The sequence below is a fragment of the Sus scrofa genome, chromosome 12, assembly GCF_000003025.6.
Source record: "Sus scrofa isolate TJ Tabasco breed Duroc chromosome 12, Sscrofa11.1, whole genome shotgun sequence".
In the NCBI taxonomy this organism is placed as follows: Eukaryota; Metazoa; Chordata; class Mammalia; order Artiodactyla; family Suidae; genus Sus; species Sus scrofa.
Window position 1 is genome coordinate 51,524,800 of NC_010454.4, and position 23,307 is coordinate 51,548,106.

General features: G+C 50.1%; 1 protein-coding gene across 1 annotated transcript; it reads left to right on the top strand.

Moving 5' to 3' along the window:
• On the top strand, positions 2,272 to 22,535 carry DHX33 (DEAH-box helicase 33). The gene is given in 13 exon segments (XM_021067729.1): positions 2,272 to 2,703; positions 5,437 to 5,463; positions 5,466 to 5,596; positions 6,216 to 6,443; positions 6,574 to 6,744; positions 8,432 to 8,617; positions 9,638 to 9,749; positions 10,827 to 10,986; positions 11,143 to 11,231; positions 13,288 to 13,415; positions 14,050 to 14,253; positions 16,309 to 16,395; positions 19,610 to 22,535. Coding segments are annotated over 13 exon segments (2,109 nt in total). The 5' UTR covers positions 2,272 to 2,426; the 3' UTR covers positions 19,919 to 22,535.

A 23,307-nucleotide genomic window follows, 5' to 3' on the forward strand; every position in this document is an offset into this window, starting at 1 on the left:
CTATTATCTGGTATGTTTAATTGTAGAAGGATGAATGTGTGTGCACACAAGCTTGTATCTTGTTGCTGAGGCTTTTTGCTGTCTCAAAGTTGGACGAAGCAAAACTGAACTTGAACCAGGATGGGGGTTTGGTGGTCAGACAAACCAGCCAACCATGACCACCAGCTAGTACGGTCATGGTAAGAACAGATAGTTAAGTCCTCAGACCATTGCAGAGCAGGTAAGAATGAGGTGTGTCTGACAGCTCACCTTTTGGAATAAGAGCCCAGATACTCCTTGTACAGCTATTGACTTATGACCATCTGCATGTGAAAGCCCCTTAACCACAAGAGATTTTTTTGGAGGGAACAGAGGCTGTCGGATCAAGAATATAAGCAAATGGGGGGAGGGGGTGATATCTTTTAACACGGATGCCAATATAGGATTTTGTTTTTCAACTCGTTCTTCCACTTAGTTTTGAGGCTGCAGGATCGCTGGGTCATTAGGCCAGCGATTACAAATGAATTACCTATACATGTGGTTTATTTTGCCTGCACCATGTTTTTGTTTTTTTAAATTAGAGTGAGCCAATATTTAAAACAGATTTCACATGAAAATCTTCATTTGGGGTTTTTCTGTAACAAAAAACCTGGAGACCTGGCAATATCAGGCCTGAGTAGCAGCTGTTGCCTAGAGATGACTCATGGCTGTTTCTAGAGACAGGACCTGTACTCTATCAAGACTATTTAATGAATTTATATTACCTACTTGGTACTCTCATAATCACTGGAAGCATATGTCTCTTCCATCAAGTTACTCTAAAAGCACCCTGAGAAAAAAAAAGACTGAGTCTGTCTTTTATAAACTCAAGGTCTATAACTTGAGAGTTAACATTTTAGACATTGAAATGGTCTGAATGTTTGTGCCTCCCTCCCCGCAAGTTCATGCTGAAATCCGAATGCCTGATGGGAGGGTATTAGGAAGTGAGGCCTTTGGGAGGTCCTTGAGTCATGAGCTGGAACCCTCGTGAATGGGATTACTGCCTTATAAAAAACCTCCAGAGAGAGTCCTAGCCCCTTTCATCACGTGAAGACACAACAAGAAGTAGCAGCAATGAACCAGGAAGAGGGCCCTCACCAGAAGTCAACCATGCTGGCACCTTCAGAACTATAAGCAATCCACTTTTGATAAGCCACCCAGTATGTGGTATGCTGCAATAGCAGCCTGAAAAGACAAACCGATAGTGTCCTTTTTAATTTCGAATTGACTTTCTAAATTAATATTTAGGGGAAGTAAGTGGAATTTTGTCAACTTATTCTTAAATATGTATCTGCTAGTTCAACACATACATTTCCAGTAACCCCTGATCACTAGAGGAAAATAACCTCTGATCTGGAAGAGAGAGGGAGGATTTTTAACAGTTTCACAAATAGGGCAAGCCTCGTGGAAATAAACTGCAGAAGTTGGTGTCCTTCACATGGGTTGAAGCTTTCGATGAATTATCTGGAAATCCCTTTTCCTGTATGTAGAGCAAACAGCTGCTTGCCAGTCTTTCCACTGGCAAATCATCAAATCCTCTAAGAAATTTGAAAGAGGAACTAATTATATCCTGTTTTCCCAACTGGGGTTCTGAATCTTTTCACTGATTTCTGTGTCTGTGATGGGACTGGGAGCCCTGTAAAGGACTTGAGAGTCTGGCAGCAATAGTTGGGGAAAGAAAGAGTAAAGGAAAATGTTTAGTTTCGTCAGACTCCCCTTTTCCCTGCTTGTATTACAGGAACAGACCACTTCCATTGGAATAGTCACTTTCTAAGGAGAATGTATGATTGTCATAGAATATGTCATATTTCTTTTTTTCTTCTGTAACACGAGATGACCACCAATGTCTCTTTCAAAATTCAGATTTTGTGACACCTGAATGACTGATCTTGGAGACTCAGTTTCTTCATCTGTAAACTGGGGAGAGCAACTGTTGGGAAGATTAATGCAAATGTTTGTGTGTTCCTCACTAATTTTACCAAATTAAATATGTTCCTTGAAGAGCCAGTACTATCGTGGCAGAGAGAGGGAAACGTGCATTTACTGGGGGGAAAAATAGTGTTAGCAGGACACTAAAACAGTGAAGAAAACCGTGGTGGCTATCCAAAGTTAAGGTCTCTCGGAACCACATATCTTATCTTTCTTCGTTGTCGCTCCGGGCCTTTTTCCCCGGTCGTACCCCGGGCCTGCTCTGCCCTCTCTCAGGAAGTGAAAGCCTGGCTCCCCTGCCAGTGCATGCTGGGACTTGGAGTCTCCTTACTAAAGACTCCGGGTGGCGGCGCTGAGATCAGCTGGGTGGCTGGAACCGCCAGCACGTGGCGGGAAGGGGCGGCGCGCGCTAGCTGTCTGCTCCCGGGAGCGGCAGGGGCTGCCCGCCCTCGCGTCTCCCGTCCGGGTGCCCTCCCGACATGCCCGAGGAGGCGGATTGCCCCCCGGCCAAGAGATTCCGGCCGGGCGCTGGGCCTCCGAGCCGCGCCCGGCCCTGCCCTCCCGGGCGGCGAGTAGTGATGCTGCTGAATGCGGGCGGCAGCGGAGGAGGCAGGAGGCAGCAGCCGGCCCTGGCCCACCCCTCGACCAGCCCCTACCCTGAGGCCGTGGAGCAGCAGCGCCGGAGTCTGCCCATCTTCCAGGCGCGGGGGCAGCTGTTGGCCCAGCTCCGAAACCTGGACAGCGCTATCCTCATCGGTGAGTGACCGCGCCGGCGGGTCCTTCCTCGTTACCTGTTCCGGCTTCTCGAAAACAGCTTTTCTTAGATGCCTATCGCCGTCTTTCATTAGTTTCTACAACAAACTTGACGGCCTTTTCTGTGCGGGGGCCAGGCGAGGGCCTCGGAGGAGAGTCGGACAGCCCCTCTCTGGAGGCTCTCACAGCCAGGGCAAGTGACCCACCCGTTAGGCAAAGACTCACCTTCCCTGTGAAAGGGTACAGGGGCGCAGCGGACACTTCGAGAGCTGAGAGGAGTGGATTACTCAGGGAGGGATGGCTGGGGAGGTGGTCCCCAGAAGGCGATGGACACAGGGGAGAGGGCCTGCAGCATGAGAGACTTAAGTGGAGGTGAGAAAGGGCCCTATCTAACGCAAGCAGTTGTTTCTGGTGCACAAAGTAAGAGGCAGAGTTGAGGGCAGGGGACTTCGTAAGGAGCTTCGATCCCAACATTTAAGTAAGAGGAGCTCCTGAAAGACCGAGAGGATGAGTTTTCGAAGAGGGGAAGGAGACCCAGGAGAGGTGATAGTCTAAGGATGGAGTTGTAAGAAGGGAGGAAACAGACGCACCAATGAGGTCCAGTAAATACGGAACCAGAAAGATGCCTGCTGGATTGGATGCAACGTATGGTTCAGGGGTCCATTTGAGCTCTATTTCAGCAGAGCTGTCAGGGTGGGAGCTGATTTCTTACTGGGCTGAGGAGTAAGTAAGGGGTGAGGATCTGAAGATAGTGGGAGCCGACATCTGTTTGGAGAAAAAAGAGGGGGACCTAGAGGAGCTTGCAAGTATTCACAGGTTGAGGGGAAGAACTCAGTAGAGACGGAGGCCAAGGATGGAAGGTGGGCACTATTAGAGCAGGGGGTGGGGGCAGGAAGAGGAGCACTTGGCCACAAGGCCGGGTGCAGAGCTGGCCTGGACTAGGAGGAGGGATGCCCAAGAGGATGAGGGAGCTGAAGAAGGGAGGTCAGAATGGGGGTGGCTGCAGAAAGGCTTGGGGGAGGTGGAAGGAGATCGCATTTGAGGGCTTAACTTTTTCTGTGAAATAGGCGAGGGGGATGTGTTGAGAATGGGAGTCATAGGGGCCTTGGGGAGGATGGGGACAGAAAAAGGGCTGCAAAAACAAGCAAAAAGATTGACAGCAGTGCTGGTGCCCAGGTGCCTTTGGGTCCCTGCAAACTCGGGTCGTTGTCGGCAGTGTTGGGTTATTTTACTGTAGCCATGCTCGGTTTCTTGCGGTAGGAAGAGAAAAGATGGGCAAGGAGACGTTGATCCAAGTTTGGGTTTTTCCTGGTGGACTCAGGAGGAGGAGTGCATAAAAATCTGTTGGTCCAAAGATTCTTGTTCTGGTCAGGAAGCTTGAGCAATCAGAGGGGAAGAAAGATGGGCCCGTAGGGCTCTCAGGGCAGAGACAGGGCAGTGGGAGCTGTTGGCAAGGAACACAGGTTCACCAAGTTCTTCACCCTGAATGGGCGCTGGGAGGGTAGGAAATAAAGCTGCCCTTAAGGGCCTTCTTTGCCCTCCAGGGGCTTTTATTTTCTTTTTAGGGCTGCACCTGTGGCATATGGAAGTTCCCAGGCTAGGGGTCAAGCTGGAGCTGCAGCTGCCGGCCTACACCACAGCCACAGCAACGCTAGATCCTTAACCCACTGAGCGAGGCCAGGATCGAACCCACATCCTCATGGATACCAGTCAGGTTCATTACCGCTGAGCCACAACGGGAACTCCTCCAGGGGCTTCTGATATTGTTAAGGGGCAGAAAAGTTTCATAGACTGCAGGGGGATCAGTGACGGGAGAGAGGTGAATGAGACACTACAAATACAGAGGAGGCAGGTGCAGCCCCTGGGGAGAGAGTTTGAGGTCTAATTCATCTTGTAGAGCTTGTCAGGCAGGAGTGTGGGAGCAGGTGTCTCATCACAGTGTGGACAAAGGCTGAGGGTCTGAAGGCAGGCTGGGGGTGGTGAGGAGTTAGCTGTGGCTGCAGCGAGGGAGCTGGAGTCTCTTGACATCAGTACACGGACATCTCACTTATCCTTTTAAAAAGTAGGACATCTCTGTATAACAGTTATGTTTCATCGTATGATTTTACGGTTCCGGCTTATCGCTGACCTTGTACATTGTTTTCAGCTTTTGGCTGTCAGGAGCAAAGGTGACAAAAACATCATTGAAGCTGTATCTTTATTTCCTTAGAATCAATTCCTACAAGTAGAATCGTGGGTCAAAGGGTAGAAACATTTTAAAGATGTTCCTAATATAATTTGGCCTTTCAAGAAACAACTCCAGTTCACACTCTGCTAGCAGCATGCATGGGTATCCATTTTCCTGTGGTTTTATCATTTCAGAGTATTTTATCTTTTCCTTCTGACTTTGATCTGTTTGTTGCCTGAAATATGTTTCAGTTTGCATTCGTTTTTTGTTGTTGTTGTTGTTGTTTTGTCTTTTCTAGGGCCGCACCTCTGGCATCTGGAGGTTCCCAGACTAGGGGTCCAATCGGAGCTGTGGCTACCGGCCTGCGCCACGCCACAGCAACTCGGGATCCAAGCTGCATCTGCAACCTACGCCACAGCTCATGGCAATACTGGATCCTTAACCCACTGAGAAAGGCCAGGGATCAAACCGCCACTTCATGGTTCCTATTCAGGTTCATTAACCACTGCCCCACAACAGGAACTCCCTGTTTCAGTTTGCATTTCAGTGAGACTTTTTTTCTTTCCTAGGGGAGACCGGCTCTGGGAAGACGACACAGATCCCCAGTACCTGTATGAAGGGGGGATCGGGCGCCAGGCTGTCATTGCTGTGACCCAGCCTCGGCGAGTGGCTGCCATCTCTCTGGCTACCAGAGTCTCAGACGAGAAGAGAACTGAACTCGGGAAGCTGGTACCTCACTTCCTTCTTTACTGACAGTTCTCGGTCCCCTACCCTCCAGCCCCTGTCCCATGACTTTTGTTTTTCTGAGCAAGGTCACTTATATATCTCAGGCTTCTTTCTTGCCATGATTGTTTCAACCTCTCAGTTCTTTGCTAGGTCCTACGAGTTCAGAGGGTCTGACAGTCCAATTTGCTTTGTTTTCAAACTCTGTTAGCAAGATTGATAAATTAGTTGTTTTCCTAGAGCACTTTTAAGGCTTTGGTAAAGTCTGCTAAGTCTCATTTCTATGTATCTTTCTATAAACTTGTAAGCGTTTTGCTAACATATAGGCGGGTGTTGGGACTAAGTCCCAGAACTGCATCTACATCAGATTCATTTGTGTTTGTGTTTATGCATTTGACTTAAAAACATCTTGGACATCTCTTCATATGTATGTAGCTTACTTGCAACTATGAAGTAGCTGGAGGGACCGAGGCCAGTTCTCAATTCTGCCTAATGTTTGCATCATTGCAGCTGAGGGCGCGTGTCCATCGCCCCAGAGAGTGGGGCCGGGTGGGACCTGTGCACCGCGGGACACGTTGGTGCTCAGCCTGCGTCTGCTGAGTGCATGAGCGCTGTCTCCGCGCAGGTTGGCTATACGGTGCGCTTCGATGACGTCACCTCGGACAACACCAAGATCAAGTTCCTGACGGACGGCATGCTTCTGCGCGAGGCCATCTCCGACTCCCTGCTTCGGAAGTACAGCTGCGTCATCTTGGACGAAGCCCACGAACGGACTATCCACACGGATGTGCTCTTCGGGGTGGTGAAAGCCGCGCAGCGGCGGCGGAAGGAGCTGGGGAAGCTGCCCCTCAAAGTAGGTGCAGCCGGTTGTGCTGCGGAGGCCGGGAAGCCGCGTGGGGGGCGCGACGCAGGGCTGGGGGCTCGGGGAGGCAGGGCTCGTCTCCCATCCCGCTACCCCCGCCCCTGCTCCGTCCCGCATGCAGGTGATTGTGATGTCGGCCACCATGGACGTGGACCTGTTCTCTCAGTATTTCAATGGAGCCCCCGTCCTCTACCTGGAGGGCCGGCAGCACCCGATCCAGATTTTCTACACCAAGCAGCCTCAGCAGGATTACCTGCACGCCGCCCTGGTCTCGGTCTTCCAGATCCACCAGGTAGGCTGCGAGTGCAGATTCCTGGAAAGGTCTGTTTGATCTTGAGCATTCAGCCTTGGAAAGAAAAACTGCCAAACGAAACCACGCTGTGAGCTGTGTCCTTAAGTTGAATAAGGAGTTTGCTCACCATCTCCACATTTGTAATCTTTACTATGCTCTTTTTTTCCTAAAAAAAAAAAAAAAAAAAAAACCTCAGGAGTTCCCATTGTGGCTCAGGTTAAGAACCCAAAATAGTCTCTGTGAGGATCTGGGTTCAATCCCTGGCCTTACTCAGTGGGTTAAGGATCTGCCATTGCCCCATCACAGATGGTGGCTTGGATCCGGCATTGCTGTGGCTATGGCGTAGCCCTCAGCTGCAGCTCTCATTTGACCCCTAGACCAGGAATTTCCATATGCTGCAGGGGCAGCCCTAAAAAAAAGAGAAAAGACAAGAATTTAACTGTGACCAGCATCTTTCCTCATCTGCACCAGAAAGCATCCATACATTAGAGCTGTGGCTTGTGAGCATATTTTGATCAGAACCCCCAGTAAGAAGCACATTTTATGTTGCAACTCAGGACACGATATGTAGAACTGAAGTAAATCTTAGGAAACACTGCTTCCTTTTACTATGTGTGATGTCCTCTGGTATTTTCTGTCATTTAAAAAAAAGAAAAAAGGTGTATTAACCAGTAATGAACTGCAATTTAGAGTTTGTCTTTTTCTTTCCTTTTTTTTTTTTGATTTTTTAGAGCTGAACCTGTGGTATATGGAAGTTCCCAGGCTAGGGGTCAAATCCAAGCCTCGTCTGTGACCTACACCACAACTCACGGCCAGGCTGGATCCTTAACCCACCGAGCAAGGCCGGGGATCTATCCTGCATCTGCATGGAAACTAGTTGGGTTCATTACCGCTGAGCCACGATGGGAACTCCTAGAGTTTTCTTTTTTTTAAAAAACAAACAAACAAACCTGTATTAGTAGTCCCCTGTTGGCCTAGCAGTTAAGGATTTGGCTTTGTCACTGCTGTGGCTTGGGTTTGATCCCTGGCCTGGGAACTTCGACATGCCATGGGTGAGGCCAGAAATAAAGAGGAGAGTGTATTTGATGGCATGACTCCTTCTGGCCGTTTCCATGGATCAGGATTTCCCCAAATTGCATCTCTATTGTCAGATGATTTTGAAAGGAAGGAAGCTTCATGCAGATTTTATTTGCTCTCCTGATTGTGCAGTTATAGGCATTGTTCTTGTTGCACAAGCAGTCTGGAGGTTTTCCTTCAAAATCTCCTGAGTTTTTTTTTGGTTTGTTTTTTTGTTTTTTTCCTCTTTTTAGGGCTGCACCTGCATATGGAAGTTCCCTGGCTAGGGGTCGAATCATATCTGCAGCTGGGGTCTATGCCACAGCCATGGTGACACCAGATCCTTAACCCACTGAGCGAGACCAAGGATCAAACCTGTATCCTCACAGAAACAACGTCAGGTGTTTAACCCATGCGTCACAACAGGAACTCCCTTAATTAGTCTTTCAACATAGCCGGCTGTCCGTTGTAAGCTGCAGCTTGCGCTCCCAGGGGAGCTCCCCCAGGGGAGACATGTTTAGGCTCGTTTAGGTCTCCCAAGCTAAGAACAATAACTAGGAAAGTTCACCAGTGCCCACTGCCCTGCTGGGTGCACCCTGCACCTCATGACCCCTCTCCGCCTTTTCGGTAGGAGGCCCCGTGCTCCCAGGACATCCTGGTGTTCCTCACCGGGCAGGAGGAGATCGAAGCCATGAGCAGGACCTGCCGGGACATCGCCAAGCACCTCCCTGACGGCTGCCCCTCCATGCTGGTCCTTCCCCTCTACGCCTCCCTGCCCTATGCCCAGCAGCTGCGCGTCTTCCAGGGGGCTCCGAAGGTGAGTCACCCCACTTCTGCCCGGCCCCTCCCAGGCACCACCCTAGGGGCCCCTGCTCCCGTCGTCAGGCTCCAGACAAGGCGTGTGGGACAGGAGGCCTGGGGACAATTTACAGGGCTGGAAAGGCGCAGGCGTGGTAGGCAGAGCTGTGGTGGGACTGGGGACTAGGGGACAGGAGGACAGGGGATGAGGGGGGGATGAGGGGACAGGAGGATGGTTGTCAGGGCATGAGGGGCAGGGGGCAAATGTAGCAGCCAGAAGATGGGTGAGTGACTCCTCCGAGGTCGACCAGAAAACAAGCCTGTTGTCCAGGATGCATTTCTTGGGCACCCATGCTGTGCCAGGCACTCTGCCTGCTCTGCCACACGCTGTTTCTCAGCCTCTTGAGAACTGCAAGGTAGGTCTCTTCCAACCCAGGGGCCCTGAGGGCTGAAGTGACCGTTAACTGGCAAGGCCAGGATTCCAGCCCACGTTTACCTGCCTCTCAATCTTGTACTGGTTCCACCACATCTCAGTGCCTCAGAAGAAGCTTTGGAGACTGGAACACTCCCCCCACGCCTGCCCGCCTCGCCAGCCCAATTCAGTGACTGGCCGTCAATATTAGTCAATATTAGTAACTGTCATTAAGAACGAAGTCATCTTGGAGTTCCCGTCATGGCGCAGTGGTTAACGAATCCGACTAGGAACCATGAGGTTGTAGGTTCGATCCCTGGCCTTGCTCAGTGGGTTAAGGATCTGGCGTTGCCTTGAGCTGTGGTGTAGGTCGAAGACGCGGCTCAGATCCCACGTTGCTGTGGCTCCGGCGTAGGCTGGTGACTACAGCTCTGATTTGACCCCTAGCCTGGGAACCTCCATATGCCCGAGAAATGGCAAAAAGACAAAAAAAAAAAAAGAAGAAAGAACAAAGTCACCTTTCACTGATCGCAAGTGAACTGTGAAAATGAACGGTGAGGAATATGTTTTGAAACTTGTGAATCCTGTGTGTGTCATGCGGCTTTTTGGTTTTCTTCCTCCTCTCAGGGCTGCCGCAAAGTGATCATTGCAACCAACATCGCTGAAACCTCCATAACCATTACAGGAATAAAATATGTAGTTGACACGGGCATGGTTAAAGCAAAGAAGTATAACCCTGGTGAGAATCTGTAGCTCCTGAACGCCTCTGCTCTGTATAGTGAGCCCCCTGCGGTCCCACAGTTCCCCCCAAAGGAGCGATTCATGTCTGTGAGCACCTGAGAGCTGAGGGGCAGGCCCCACGCCTGAGTCAGGCCCACAAAGGCGCCTGCGCAGGAAAGAGGAGCCCCGGGTGGCAGACCTGGGGACAGGAGTCAGGGACCTGGGCAGAAGGGCTGCAACCCCGTCAGAAGGTGGGCGAGAACAGTGGCTCTCAGGCCAGGGACAGCCTGACATAGGAGGCTTCCTGGGAGATGACATCCCAGCGTGGCCGGTTCGAGCTCCAGTCCTCCAGGAAGGAAGCGGAGCCCCCAGGCTGGGGCAGGGCATGGGCTGTTTCCTGAGTGTGTGCCGTGGGCAGCTTGTTCGAAGTCATTTTTATTTGGGTCTGTGTTCCTCGCTTTATTCCAGAGGTTTTGAGGCAGCTGAAGTGCTGCGCTGCTGAGCATTCAAGGTGCTGACTTTCAGGCGTGTGTCTCAGGGACCACGTGTGTGAAAGGGCTTGGTTCTCCACCGCCTGGCACAGAACACACCTTTATGGAGAAAGCTAGTCTCGTCACTCCCGGGCACATCAGTACCCTGTGGTCCCTCATAGGGGGAGGGAGGGGGAAGGCAGCGTACAGGGCGCTGGAGGCGTTTCATGTCCAAGCCATTGATTGATGGGGGACCGGCCATCCTGGGTTTCTAGAAACTGCCTCGGTTTTAGCACTGAAAGTCCCAAGTCCTGGGAGACCCCTCTGTCCTGGGCAGACCAGGTTGTTGTCACCTGTGATCTAAGCCAAGGCCTCTGAACTCTGCTCTCCTGCCTCCTCCCCCCACCCCCCGCTCTGCCCCCAGCTGCTAGCACGAGGTCTTCTGAGGCTTTGGTCTCAGATTTCACAGCAAGGTCTCGTTGCACCACAGACCAGTGTGGTTTTGTGCTTGGACTCTGGTGTCACAGGAGGCACCCCTGGGGCTCTGAGGAAGGCCGCTCTTTGTCCTCATGTAGCAGCGGTTCCTGTGAGGAGCACAGCACTAACGTGGGCCCCTCTCCAACCAGACAGTGGCCTGGAGGTGTTAGCGGTGCAGCGGGTGTCAAAGACTCAGGCCTGGCAACGCACAGGACGGGCTGGCAGAGAGGACAGTGGTGTCTGCTACCGACTCTACACGGAGGATGAGTTTGAGAAGTTTGACAAGATGACTGTGCCAGAGATCCAAAGGTAGGCCCGAGGGGCCCCCACCCGCTGTCCCCATCTGTCCCTCGGCTCCAGCAGTGGCTTCCCGGAGCTGCTGTCTTCACCGACGCTCCTCGGGGGGTGGTTCTGGCCCGCTGGCCGAAGGGACACCTGTGTGAAGCACCTGCATGTCTCTGGCAGGTGTAACCTGGCGAGCGTGATGCTGCAGCTCCTCGCGATGAGGGTCCCGGACGTGCTGACCTTTGACTTCATGTCCAAACCGTCTCCAGGTAAGTGGAGGCTTCAAGGAGGCGGATGGCACACGAGGCAGCGAGAGCAACCAGGGGACTCTTCTGGCGGCCTCCTTTGTTTAATTTGGTGGATCACAACCTTAACTCTTGGAGAAGAATCTCCCAATTATGAAAGGAGAGATGCTGGTGCAGAAGCAGTGGCTTCACGCAGGCACCACGGGCAGGTTCTGTGTCCACAGGAACCAGGGAAGTTGCTCTAGGAGTCCATGGGATACTGCAGACCTAAGGGAATTGCAGTCTTTTTTTTTGCCGGGGGATCGCCGCATGGTACATCGAGCTCCCCAGCCAGGGATCAGATCCGAGCTGCAGCCAAGAGCTAAGTGGAAGCTGTGGCAGCACCAGATCTTCAACCTCTTGGGCCGGGAATCGAACCCATGTCCCAGCACTCCCAAGATGCTGCCAATCCCTTTGTGCCACAGCAGGAGCTCTGGGAATTGCACCATTATCAGCAAGAGCCTTAGGTTTCCTTGCTGTTGACTGGAAGTTGATCAGCACTGCCCTCCACTGATAATCTCTCTCTTGGGGGAAGAAAAATAAATAAATAAATAGGCTTCTTAATAATGGTAGCTTTAGCACTTGGCATCTCTTCAGTACACTATTTTCCTTCCTGTTTTTTTTAGGGGCACACCCGAGGCATATGGAGTTCCCCAGGCTGGGGGTTGAATCAGAGCTGCAGCTGCTGGCCTACACCACAGCCACAGCAACGCCAGATCCGAGCCAAGTCTGCGACCTACACCATAGCTTCTGACAATGGCAGATCCTTAACCCACTGAGCAAGGCCAGGGATCGAACCCACATCCTCAGAGAGGCTGTGTTGGGTTCTTAACCCTCTGAGTCACAATGGGAACTCCTCCCTCCTTTTCCTGACAGTTTTATTCCATGCACACACATTATATCCCTAAGCACTGTGCTGTTTCAGTTGTGTTTACATATCCATTTCCCAGTAACCTTCCCTTTTCATTGATTCATGTTTTTTTTTGTTTGTTTGTTTGTTTGTTTTTGTCTTTTGTTGTTGTTGTTGTTGCTATTTCTTGGGCCGCTCCCGTGGCATATGGAGTTTCCCAGGCTAGGGGTCCAATCGGAGCTGTAGCCACCGGCCCACGCCAGAGCCACAGCAACGCGGGATCCGAGCTGCGTCTGCAACCTACACCACAGCTCACGGCAACGCCGGATCGTTAACCCACTGAGCAAGGGCAGGGACCGAACCCGCAACCTCATGGTTCCTAGTCGGATTCGTTAACCACTGCGCCACGATGGGAACTCCTGATTCATGTTTTGTAAGGTTTATGTTTGATGCATTCTAGGTAGTAAATATCATTCCATTCTATGAATAAACAAACATGTATTTCTCCTACTGATAGATAGTGCCACTCTGCTTTTTGCACTTAATATATTTTACAGATCACTTTCCCGTATGTATGTATGTATTACATCCTTAGAAATGTACTTTTAGGACTTCCCATCGTGGCTCAGTGGTTAACGAATCCGACTAGGAACCATGAGGTTGTGGGTTCGATCCCTGGCCTTACTCAGTGGGTTAAGGATCTGGCGTTGCTGTGGCTGTGGCATAAGCCGGTGGCTACAGCTCCAATTCGACCCCTAGCCTGGGAACCTCCATATGCCGCGGGAACAGCTCAAGAAAAGGCAAAAAAAAAAAAAAGAAAGAAAGAAATGCATTTTTATTTTTTAATAGGTAATGTATCTACATGATTCACATGCAAAAAGAACAAGAGTATCTAGTTAATACTGTCCTTCTCACCAGGGGCCTGTGAGGCACTGCACAGTGTTTGAGGCTCTCTGGGGGTGAGGTTCATCCATGTAGCTTGGCAGCATCGCAGATTTACCTGCTGGATTGCAGGCCATTGTTTCAAAAGAGAAGTGAACTGAAGACGGTAAAAAGCACCTGCTGGGGGCAGCGAGGTTGTATCCTTGCTATGGCTTGACGTAGGCTAATCAGAAGCTCCCCGAAGTACTGAACGAGCTGTGGCTTGGTCCTCTTTTGAACACTTGCCCCCTTTTGTGCCCCTCTCTCTAGAGCACATCCAGGCAGCCATCGCCCAGCTGGAGCTCCTGGGCGCTCTTGATCGCAAGGATGACCAGCTCACCCTGACTCCGATGGGAAGAAAGATGGCAGCGTTTCCGTTAGAACCCAGATTTGCAAAAGTAAATGATTCCCTCTCCTCCGTCCCCCTTTCCTGTCCGTTACAGGTCAGCCATCCCAGAGGAGTGGCCCCAACTGTGCTTCTAGATTAATCTGCACGTCTTCTCTTAAATAATCAGCCCTGACGTGTCTGACACTGCCTGACCCTCTGTGTGGGGAAGTCACGAGTCCCACGTGTATGGGGTCCTGCAGGGGGGAGCAGCCGTCTGTTTTACAAAAAGTAAAAGAGCATAACATACCTAGCCGTGGATCTAGAAACACCTGCTCCTAAACGCCTTAGAAGGGAAGCTGCGAAAGCCATGAATGGAAATGTTACATCCAGAAGCCAGGAAAAAACTGCAATGACACAGTCTTCGTTTTCCTTTTTTTGCTTTTTTAGGGGCCGCACCCTTGGCATATGGAGGTTCCCAGGCCAAGGGTCCAATCTGAGATACACCTGCCAGCCTCCGCCACAGCCACAGCTACACAGGATCCAAGCCATGTCTGCAACCCACACCACAGCCACGGCAACGCCGGATCCTTAACCGGCTGAGCGAGGCCAGGGATCCAACCCGCAACCTCATGGTTCGTAGTTGGATTCGTTCCCGCTGCGCCACGACGGGAACTCCTGACGCGGTTTTTAATGTGGACTTGCAGGCCATCCTCCTGTCCCCCACATTCCACTGCACGGAGGAGATGCTGACCATCGTCTCCCTGCTGTCCGTGGACAGTGTCCTCTACAGCCCTCCCTCCCGGCGGGACGAGGTGCAGAGCGCGCGGAAGAAGTTCATGGCCAGTGAGGGTGACCACGTCACCCTGCTCAACATCTACCGGGCCTTCAGGAACACAGGCGGGAACAAGGCAGGTCTTGTCTTTCGTTTTTTGTTTGTGTGTTTGACTTTTAGGGCCACATATGCAGCTCACACATGGAGGTTCCCAGGCTTGGGGTCGAATCAGAGCTGCAGCTGCCGGCCTCATGTGGGATCTGAGCCACATCTGCAACCTACACCACAGCTCGCGGCAACACTGGATCCTTAACCTCCTGAGCAAGGCCAGGGATCGAACCCACATTCTCATGGGTACTAGTTGGGTTCCTAACCATCTGAGCCACCATGGGAACTCCCTTGACTTTTTTTTTTGGCCACCCCTGAGGCATGCAGAAGTTCCCTGGCTAGGGATTGTGAGCCATGGCTATAACCAGAGCCACAGCAGTGACAATGCCAGACCCTTAACTCCAAGGCAGGCCTTGTCTTGTTCCTCCTCTCAAGCGGTGTATCCCTTTGGGCCCGTGATTTAAGTGAACTTTCCCTTTCCGGCTGCACCTTCTAAAGAGCCACAGAAAGAGTGCCAGCTGTCATTTCGGAAATGTCCACAATGCTGGGAGGAGGATGTGATGCCGGCCTTTGGCTGTGCTCCTGTTCAACTCATATTTAACGTGTGCAAATTCTGTAAGTACTCAGGGACCCAGTTTCCTAGGCACCCAGTGATTGGTTCCCCCACCCACCCTGAGCTCTCTTCACAGCAATTTTGCTTGTGCGATATTTCAGTTCCCTGGACCAAGATGGAAAATGGCCGTATCTTCTTTCCTGTGTCAGTAAGATCAGTAATTGTGCCAGAGCACACATGCTTTATTTATTTATTATTTTGGCCACACCTGAAATGTGGGCGTTCTCAGGCCAGGAGTCTAACCTACCTCACAGCAAGGCCCTGAGTAGCAACGCCGATCCTTAGCCCTCTGTGCCACAAGAGAAGTCCTGCAGTCAGTTCTTTATTTAATTAATTAATTTATTTATTTTTTGTCTTTCTGCCTTTTCTAGGGCCACTCCCACAGCATATGGAGGTTCCCAGGCTAGGGGTCCAATTAGAGCTGTAGCTGCTCGCCTATGCCACAGCCACAGCAACGCCGGATCCTTAACCCACTGAGCGAGGCCAGGGATCGAACCCGCAACCTCATGGTTCCTAGTTGGATTCGTTAACCACTGAGCCATGACGGGAACTCCCAGTCAGTTGTAGTTGTTGTAAAGACTTTGCTCTATTTGCCACAACTTATTTTTAAGGAAATGAAATGCTGCAGACCCAGCAAGAGCCCTGAGCTGCTGCTCTTGTAGTCCTTCCTCCTGTAACCACGACCCTCAAGTGGGTCGGTGTCCCCGCTGGTGGCAGTATGTTTTGACTTCATGAAGTGCTCGGTCATCGTGGGCTGTAAATGTTTCCTGCCCTTTCGCAGCCTGTTTCTGCTCTGGCCCCCCCAGGTCTCCTCTGCACGAGGGGGCGACACCCAGGAGGGGACCTGCTGGTCTTGGCGCAGCTGCAGCCAGCTTCCCCTGCTGGGTGGCTCCCCACGCTATCAACACCTCCTTCTCCTCCCCAGTGCAGTGTACTGGCCTCTCCATCTCTTCATTGACGTGACTTTCACTTTTGCCACGTTGCTGGATGTGAGCGAGAACTCAGTTATTTGGAACTGCACTGCCCTGAGTCCTCAAGGGGCCAAGAACCTGTGCTTAAGTTTATTGTCCTTGTGTAGTTCATTGTCTGTGAGTTGTCTGTCCATTTCCTTTGTCCATTTTCCTACTGGATTATGGGGCATTTTCTTACTGATTTATGGGAGGGTTTTTTGGGGTTTGTTTGTTTGGTTGGTGATTAACCTTGAATGGGTCTAGTGATGCACATAGCCCAGGCTGCAGTAGCTTTTTTCATGGCAACTTAACAAAGGAACTTTTTTTTTAGTTTACTCTAGAGTTTTAGTGTTTTCCCTTATAGTTCACGCTTTTTGATGTAAAGATATTTCCCTGTATTTATTTTTGGCACCTGAAGTTTTCCCTCTGAATTCAACCATGTTCTAAAAAGTATGTGTGCTGTGCGTGTTTTCTGTGGAAATGAGAGGACTGTGTTGTGTCTTTTTTTTCTCCTATTCAGGATTGGTGCAAAGAGAATTTTGTCAACAGTAAGAACATGATGCTAGTAGCTGAAGTCAGAGCACAGCTGAGGGATATCTGCTTAAAGGTATTTTTCTTCCTGGTGTTCTTGGGGTCGCTTTGGGTTCTAGGCTGTCACTCTTTCTAGGTGAAAATTTTCAAATTGCTTTTTGCTCATGATTACCAAAAAAACCTCTTATTGTAGGGAAATTTGGAAATAATGCTTTTTTTTTTTTTTTTTTTCTTTTTTTAATGTCTTTTCCAGGGCCGCACTCATGGCATATGGAAGTTCCCAGGCTAGGGGTCTAATCAGAGCTGTAGCTGCCGGCCTACACCACAGCTCACGGCAATGCTGGAACCTTAACCCACTGAGTGAGGCCAGAACCCCCAACCTCATGGTTCCTAGTTGGATTCGTTAATCACTGAGCCACGATGGGAACTCCAAGATATAACGCATTTTTACATAGTGACATTGCATGTATACATTATAAACTTTAGAAGCATTTTCTAATGTTATTAGAATTATCCCTAAGTTTTTTTTTAGGGGAAATATCTGACTTTTTTCAGATTATGAAAACAGTGCATAACTGCTACACATTGATACAATGACAAAAAACATCGTGATAAATAATACAGAAAATATAAAAGACCCATCCATACTCCTGCCCTCCAAAGATAAACAATAGCCTAGTGTAGATCCTTCTGGAATTTTTATCGTGTGTATATATGTTTTTGTGTGTATGTGTGTGTGTACACAAACCAACATGGTTACATATATAAAATTTTATTTTAAAAGCAAATATATACATTTTGTTTTGCAACTTGCTTTTTTCCATGTGGCGTATTTCTTGAATACCTTGTGTCTGGGCTCTCAGTGCCTGTGTCTCCCTCGCTCTTTTTTAGTGACTTCATAGTATTTCACTGTATTCACTACATTTTATTTAACTAAGCCCCTAATTGTGGTCATTTAGCTTGGGCTCAGTAACCATCCATATATATATATATATATATATATATACATATATGTGTGTGTGTGTGTGTGTGTGTTCTGGTGCACATAGCATGATCTTCTAGATGGGGAGATGGGGGAGTTTTTTGTTTGGGTGTTTTTGTGTCTGTTTTTTTGTTTTTTTTTTTTTTGCTTTTCAGGGCCACCCCCGAGGCATATGGAGGTTCCCAGGCCAGGGGTCAAATTGGAGCTGCAGCTGCTGGCCTGCAGCACAGCCACAGCAATGCTGGATCCGAGCCATGTCTGCGACCTACACCACACTCACAGCAACACCAGATCTTTAACCCACTGAGCGAAGCCAGAGATCAAACCTGCATCTTCATGGATACTAGTCGGGTTCCTAACCAGCTGAGCCACAAGGAGGATTCCTGGATGGGGAATTTAGATTTTGACAGACCTTGCCAAATCACCAACCAACAAGTTTTCTATCAGGTTATGTTCGCTCTTAGAGGACATGCTGTTTAAGGTTCTGTTGTGTCTTTTCAGTGGCTGTGGGATGCTCCACGTTTTCCCTCGGAGGCGGGGTGTTTCTGGAAGCAGTCTGCTCTGTTGAGCATTCTGAGTGTCACTTTTTGTTGTCGTGAACAACTCTGTGGTGATGGTGTGTGTAAAGGCTCTTCTGAGATGGCCCCCAGCATGGGCCATCCACATGTCCCCGGGAGACAGTTGTCACCTGTACCCGGGCCTGTGTCTGATGCCAGCGGCCCTATTGTTAGCACTAAAGGGCTTCCTCTTCACAGTAGCCTGTTGTGTTCTGCATTATACATGGTGTTCCGACCCTTCTTATCCTAGAACAGCTTTCCTGCCAGGCCATCCCTTGGCTCCATGAGTGCTCTTTCTCTCTCTCTCTTTTATTTAATGGCCGTATCCGTGGCACATGGAAGTTGCCAGACCAGGAACTGAATGTGAGCCAAAACTGCAGTAATGCCAGATCCCTTCAACCCACTGCGCCAGGCTGGGCATCACACCTGTGTCTTCCCGGTGACTTGAGACACTGCAGTCAGATTCCTAACTTACTGTGCCACAGTGGGACCTCCAGTTTTCTCGTTTTTTGATTGACAGATACAGTGTCCCTTGCTAGTTCTGAATTTAGGAACTGGTGATGGCTTCTCTTTATTTGCCAGGCCCTATGATTCCTATCTTCAGGAACAATCTAGAGGGGAGATCTGCCATATCTTCACATGAAAAACTCATGTGTGTGAAAAGAGAAGAAAAAGAAAAAAAAAAAAAACTCATGTGTGGAGTCAGTAATTTTCATAATCACGGTCACGTGTAAAGCAGTTACTCAGGCACCGTCTTCACTCTTTGTGTGGTTGCCTCGTTTGAAAACCTCGTCTCACTCCTATGAGGTCGATTCTGTTACTGTTTCCATTTTACAAATGATGAAGAGCCTAAGGAAGTTCAGTCCTTTGCCCCAAATCAGTGAGTGGCAGAGCGGGCAGCCTGAACGTTAGCCGTGGGGCCCTGGGGCTTCCTGGAGGTGGTGACAGCTGAGCTCCTTCGTGACAGATGAGATTAAGAAGGTCTTCATCAGGTCAGGTCCAGCTCATTGCAAAAAACAAAACCTATTGAGCTGTCCTGAAGGGCAAAGGGGGAAAAGAGCTGTGTCTTCTCTGGGCAGGAAATAGGGAAGCCCACAGGGCAGGAATAAGGGACAGAAGCAGGTTGGGAGCCAGGACCACAGTCTGCCTAAGGAGCTGCCCCAGCTCCACTCAGCTCACAGGGGATGCTCAGCTTTCCCTTCAGACTCCACACGCTGAGAAGGGAGAAGCTGGCCCAGCAGAGGTCAGCCAAGTGTCCTCGGGGCTGCTCGGCTGTGGCCTGGGGTCAGGGGACGCGACTTCTCAGCCAGGGGACCTGCGAGGGGATGGAGGAGTGACCCTTCCCTGTGGAGCTGAGGCTGCGTCTCCTCCGAGCACCCACGGGAGGGCGTCAAGGGGGTGGAGGGGATCGGAGGCTGGGCGCGGGGAGGGGAGTGTGGGGGGGTGTCCACCCTTCCCGGACGTCGGGGGACATTTCCGCAAGGGGTCGGGAGGTGGGGTCCCCAGCCTGTCTGCGGTTTGGCGGCTTGTACTACGGTCTACTCGGGGCCTCTCTTTCCGGACTGCGGTTTCCCTGTCGTCCTTCTGTGTCTTCCCGCTGGTTTCTTGCTGATCCCAGGCCTCCGAGGCAGCCCCCGGGTGTGGGCTCAGCCTCACCCGAGCTGCGCTGTGAGCGCCCAGGCTCCCTACGCTGTGGACGCGGCGCGGTCCTCACGGCCGGTTCTTTTCTGTCTCGCTTCCTGCCGAGGCAGATGTCCATGCCGATCCTGTCGTCGCGAGGGGACACGGAGCGCATCCGCCGCTGCCTGGCACACAGCCTCTTCATGAACAGCGCCGAGCTGCAGCCCGACGGGTCCTACGCCACCACGGACACCCACCAGCCGGTGGCCATCCACCCGTCGTCAGCCCTCTTCCACTGCAAGCCGGCCTGCGTCGTGTACACGGAGCTGCTCTTCACCAACAAGTGCTACATGCGCGACCTGTGTGTCGTGGACGCCGAGTGGCTGTACGAGGCTGCCCCCGACTTCTTCAGAAGGAAAATGAAGGCCGCCAGGAACTGAGCCGCCCACACCCGCGCCGCCAGAGGCCGCAGGTGGCCCAGAGCGGATCCTGCTGCCTTCTAGGAGCTTGAAAGCCTTTTGGTTTAAACCCCTCAGGCTGAACCACCCAGACCTGTCCATACCTTGGAAACTTCACAGTGATGCTTTGGGTTCTTGCTGGGCAACTTTGGGTGACTTTGTCAATTTCCGAGCATCAGTGACCCCACCTGCCAGATGAGGGTGATAATAATACTTAGGGGGTTGGGGTCCGGAGGCTTAGAGCAAATGAGAGGAAGGTACCCAGAGTTGTGTCTGCCCATGATGAACACGCGGCAGGTCCAGAGCCCTGGTGCTTGGCTGGTGTTACTGCTGTTCTGTGCACAGTCAGTCGGGTACAACATGACCCCCTGAGTTCCTGGGACTGAGGGAACTGTCTGGAAGGGGGACTGCAAGAGCTGCTGACCTCGGGTCTATTTCAGTGTCTATTTGCATGATAACTCGAGAAATTGGCTTCTGTAGACCTTCCAGAGGGAGGTGCTGTTGAGCCCCACACCCGACCTCACTCCCCACAGTGCCATCCTTACACTGTAAAGGCGCATATCCCCACCTGTGCTTTCAGGAGACCTGGAGGTTGTGGGGTGAAGGTTGATTTGTAGCTTCTGAATCATGTCAAGTGTGGCTTGTAGCCTGATGGCCTCCAGCACAGCCATCTCTCTTACAGGGTGTGTAAACACCCACGTCTAAGGAGTGACTCTGAGCTGAGCATAAGGCTCTTGTCCTCAGGCCCAGCCCCTGGGGTCGGGGCGGAGGCAGAAGGGCAGCCTTAGCTCATCCCATCACCAGCTGGTGTTTATGTTCTTTTATTTATTTCCTCGGCTCTTTGTTCCTTTGAGGACAGCCTGGCTTTGCTGCTCGCTCGTCCCTAGTCCTGTTTCCACATTTGTAAGGGGATTATTGGGCCTCCATATTCTGAAAAGGGAAAAGACATTAGAAGTCCTTCTTAGCTATTTAATTATCAAAAGCAAATAACCTTTTAGCAGAGAATGCTTTGCCTTAGAAGATGGCAAGATTGAGCCCTTTTATTGCACTGAGTTGGTCTAAACGCACATGCGCAGTATTTTGGTCATTACAAAGGGAATCATGCAGCTTCCGAGCCAGGGCCCAAGCGGCCTGAGAGACCCTTCAGAGACAGTGGATGGTGTCTTCATGCTGGTCCAGTGAGACCACGGTGGGCAGAAGCACCCCTTTCTGGGTCTGATCTTCCCGTGCTGGTGCTATTGTGTGAGTCTGCCTCAGCACCAGCCATGTCTGGGCACGTGACTTCTTTCTGTTAAAAATAGTAGCTGCATGAAGCCAAATAGGATTTGATAGACCCTACATACCCTGTCTTATTGAATTCTTAGAATTCTCTTGTAGTTACTATTGCTGACTTTCTGAAAAGTTCTTTAGAAAATTTTCAAGTGTATTTTTCTCATTTATTTCATAGAGGCCTAGGATGTTTAGCCTGACTTGGTAAAAGAAAATATTATATTTTTGATAAAACATTCATCATGCTGATAAAAAATATTGGAGGTGGAGGGATTTATTATGTTCCTCAGCAAACTATGTAGAGGTGTTCTCTGGGGCAAGTAAAACTTAGCTCAAAATAATTTATGTCCAGCTTAAGTACCTGAACTGTTTCTGGAAATGTGTATGTGTATATATGTATTTTTTTATTTGAGCAGGAGTAAATTCCTATGAGCTTCTGAGCTTCTACGTTTCTGTACAGAACAATGTTTATCACTGCAGCATTCTGGTAGAGTTTTTACCGTAGTTTATATTGGGCTTTTTAAAATGTTGACTTTTAGCACAGCTGCTCAGGGAATAAATCAGATTGGAAAAGCCAGTCCAACTCTCCATATTACTACAAAGACATACACGTTTGTGTATATGGAGCTGCAGGGGACATATAAATACCTTTTAAACTTTCTTACGAAAGTGCAATGTTTCCCAATGATGTCGCACATCTAATCTTGAACTATGCTTTTCAATCAATAAGCTCTCCAATGGTGTGCTTTCTACCTTTTTTCAAACCTGTGAAATCCACATCTGGGTGAATCCCTAGCTCCCTGGAGCAGCGTCATGTCAGTAGATGCACAGCAAGCAGGTGTTTGTCCTCCTGCGTCTAGTAATCATGGCGCTTGGAGCCTTCAAGGCAGCACAGATTTCATTACAAGGGGAAAAAGCGCCAACACCCAGTTCTTGGTAAAAATCCTAACTTAATGTTGCCTCTCTGTTGTAAAGAGATGCCAGAATGAGGACAAGTTTTTCCTTTGTGGATCCAACTGATTATGTACTGTGATGTCTGAATCCATTGAATCCAGCTCTCCAGAAATGAGTAGAACTATGACCAGGCATCTGAGGTACCACCCCTTGAACATATAAGGAAACAGTGCATCTATGGGGAAGCAAGAATTGTATTTGATCAGAATATTACAACTTATAGAAAAAAGCCCCCAAAAATCTAGTTCGGGTTTGTGCTGTATTTTGAGAGTCTGTTCTTGATCAGACATAACTATAGAAACATCAGCTCTTGCATATAATGCTCAAATTTGCACACAGCTATTAAATCCATTAAAAGTGAACCTTAAAAAAAAAAGCATACCATAAGTGAATCTTGTACGTGATGTGTGTGACGTGATGTGTGTGGCTTCTTTCTTGGGTGTCCTTTCCTTTATTCACAAAATGTTGTTTAGAATATATTGTTTTAGGAGTTCCCGTCGTGGCCCAGTGGTTAACGAATCCGACTAGGAACCATGAGGTTGCGGGTTCGATCCCTGGCCTTGCTCAGTGGGTTAAGGATCCGGCGTTGCCGTGAGCTGTTGTGTAGGCTGCAGACGTGGCTTGGATCCCGCATTGCTGTGGTTCTGGCGTAGGCTGGAGGCTCCAGCTCCGATTGGACCCCTGGCCTGGGAACCTCCATATGCCGCGGGAGCAGCCCTAGGAAAAAAAAAAGGAATATATTGTTTTATTTTCACCACTGATTTGGGAAGACTTACTTTCTTGATGACCCTGTGTATTTTACGTGCCCTGGTAAGGTAGGAAGATTAGTTTTCTTAATCTAAATCTAATGTAAGCTGTGAGGTTTTTGCCCCCAGAAAAATAATGTCCTGTTGGAACATTAAGGTGTAAAGTTGGAGAGAGCTGGGGAGTCACAGGAATTGATCAGGGACCTTGCCCTTAGGAGCGCCAGGCCTGGTGGGAGTGAGGGGTGGCTTCCAGGTAAACCAGTATTGCCAGGTTTCTGCCAAGAAAAGAATGAAACCCAGGGGCCGAGTCACACAGGCATGAGTCCCTGTGTCTCAAGGAAGAGGAGGAAGCTCCAGGAAGGCTTCCTAAGGGAGATGGCCTCGGAGGCTGGTCTTTGGGAG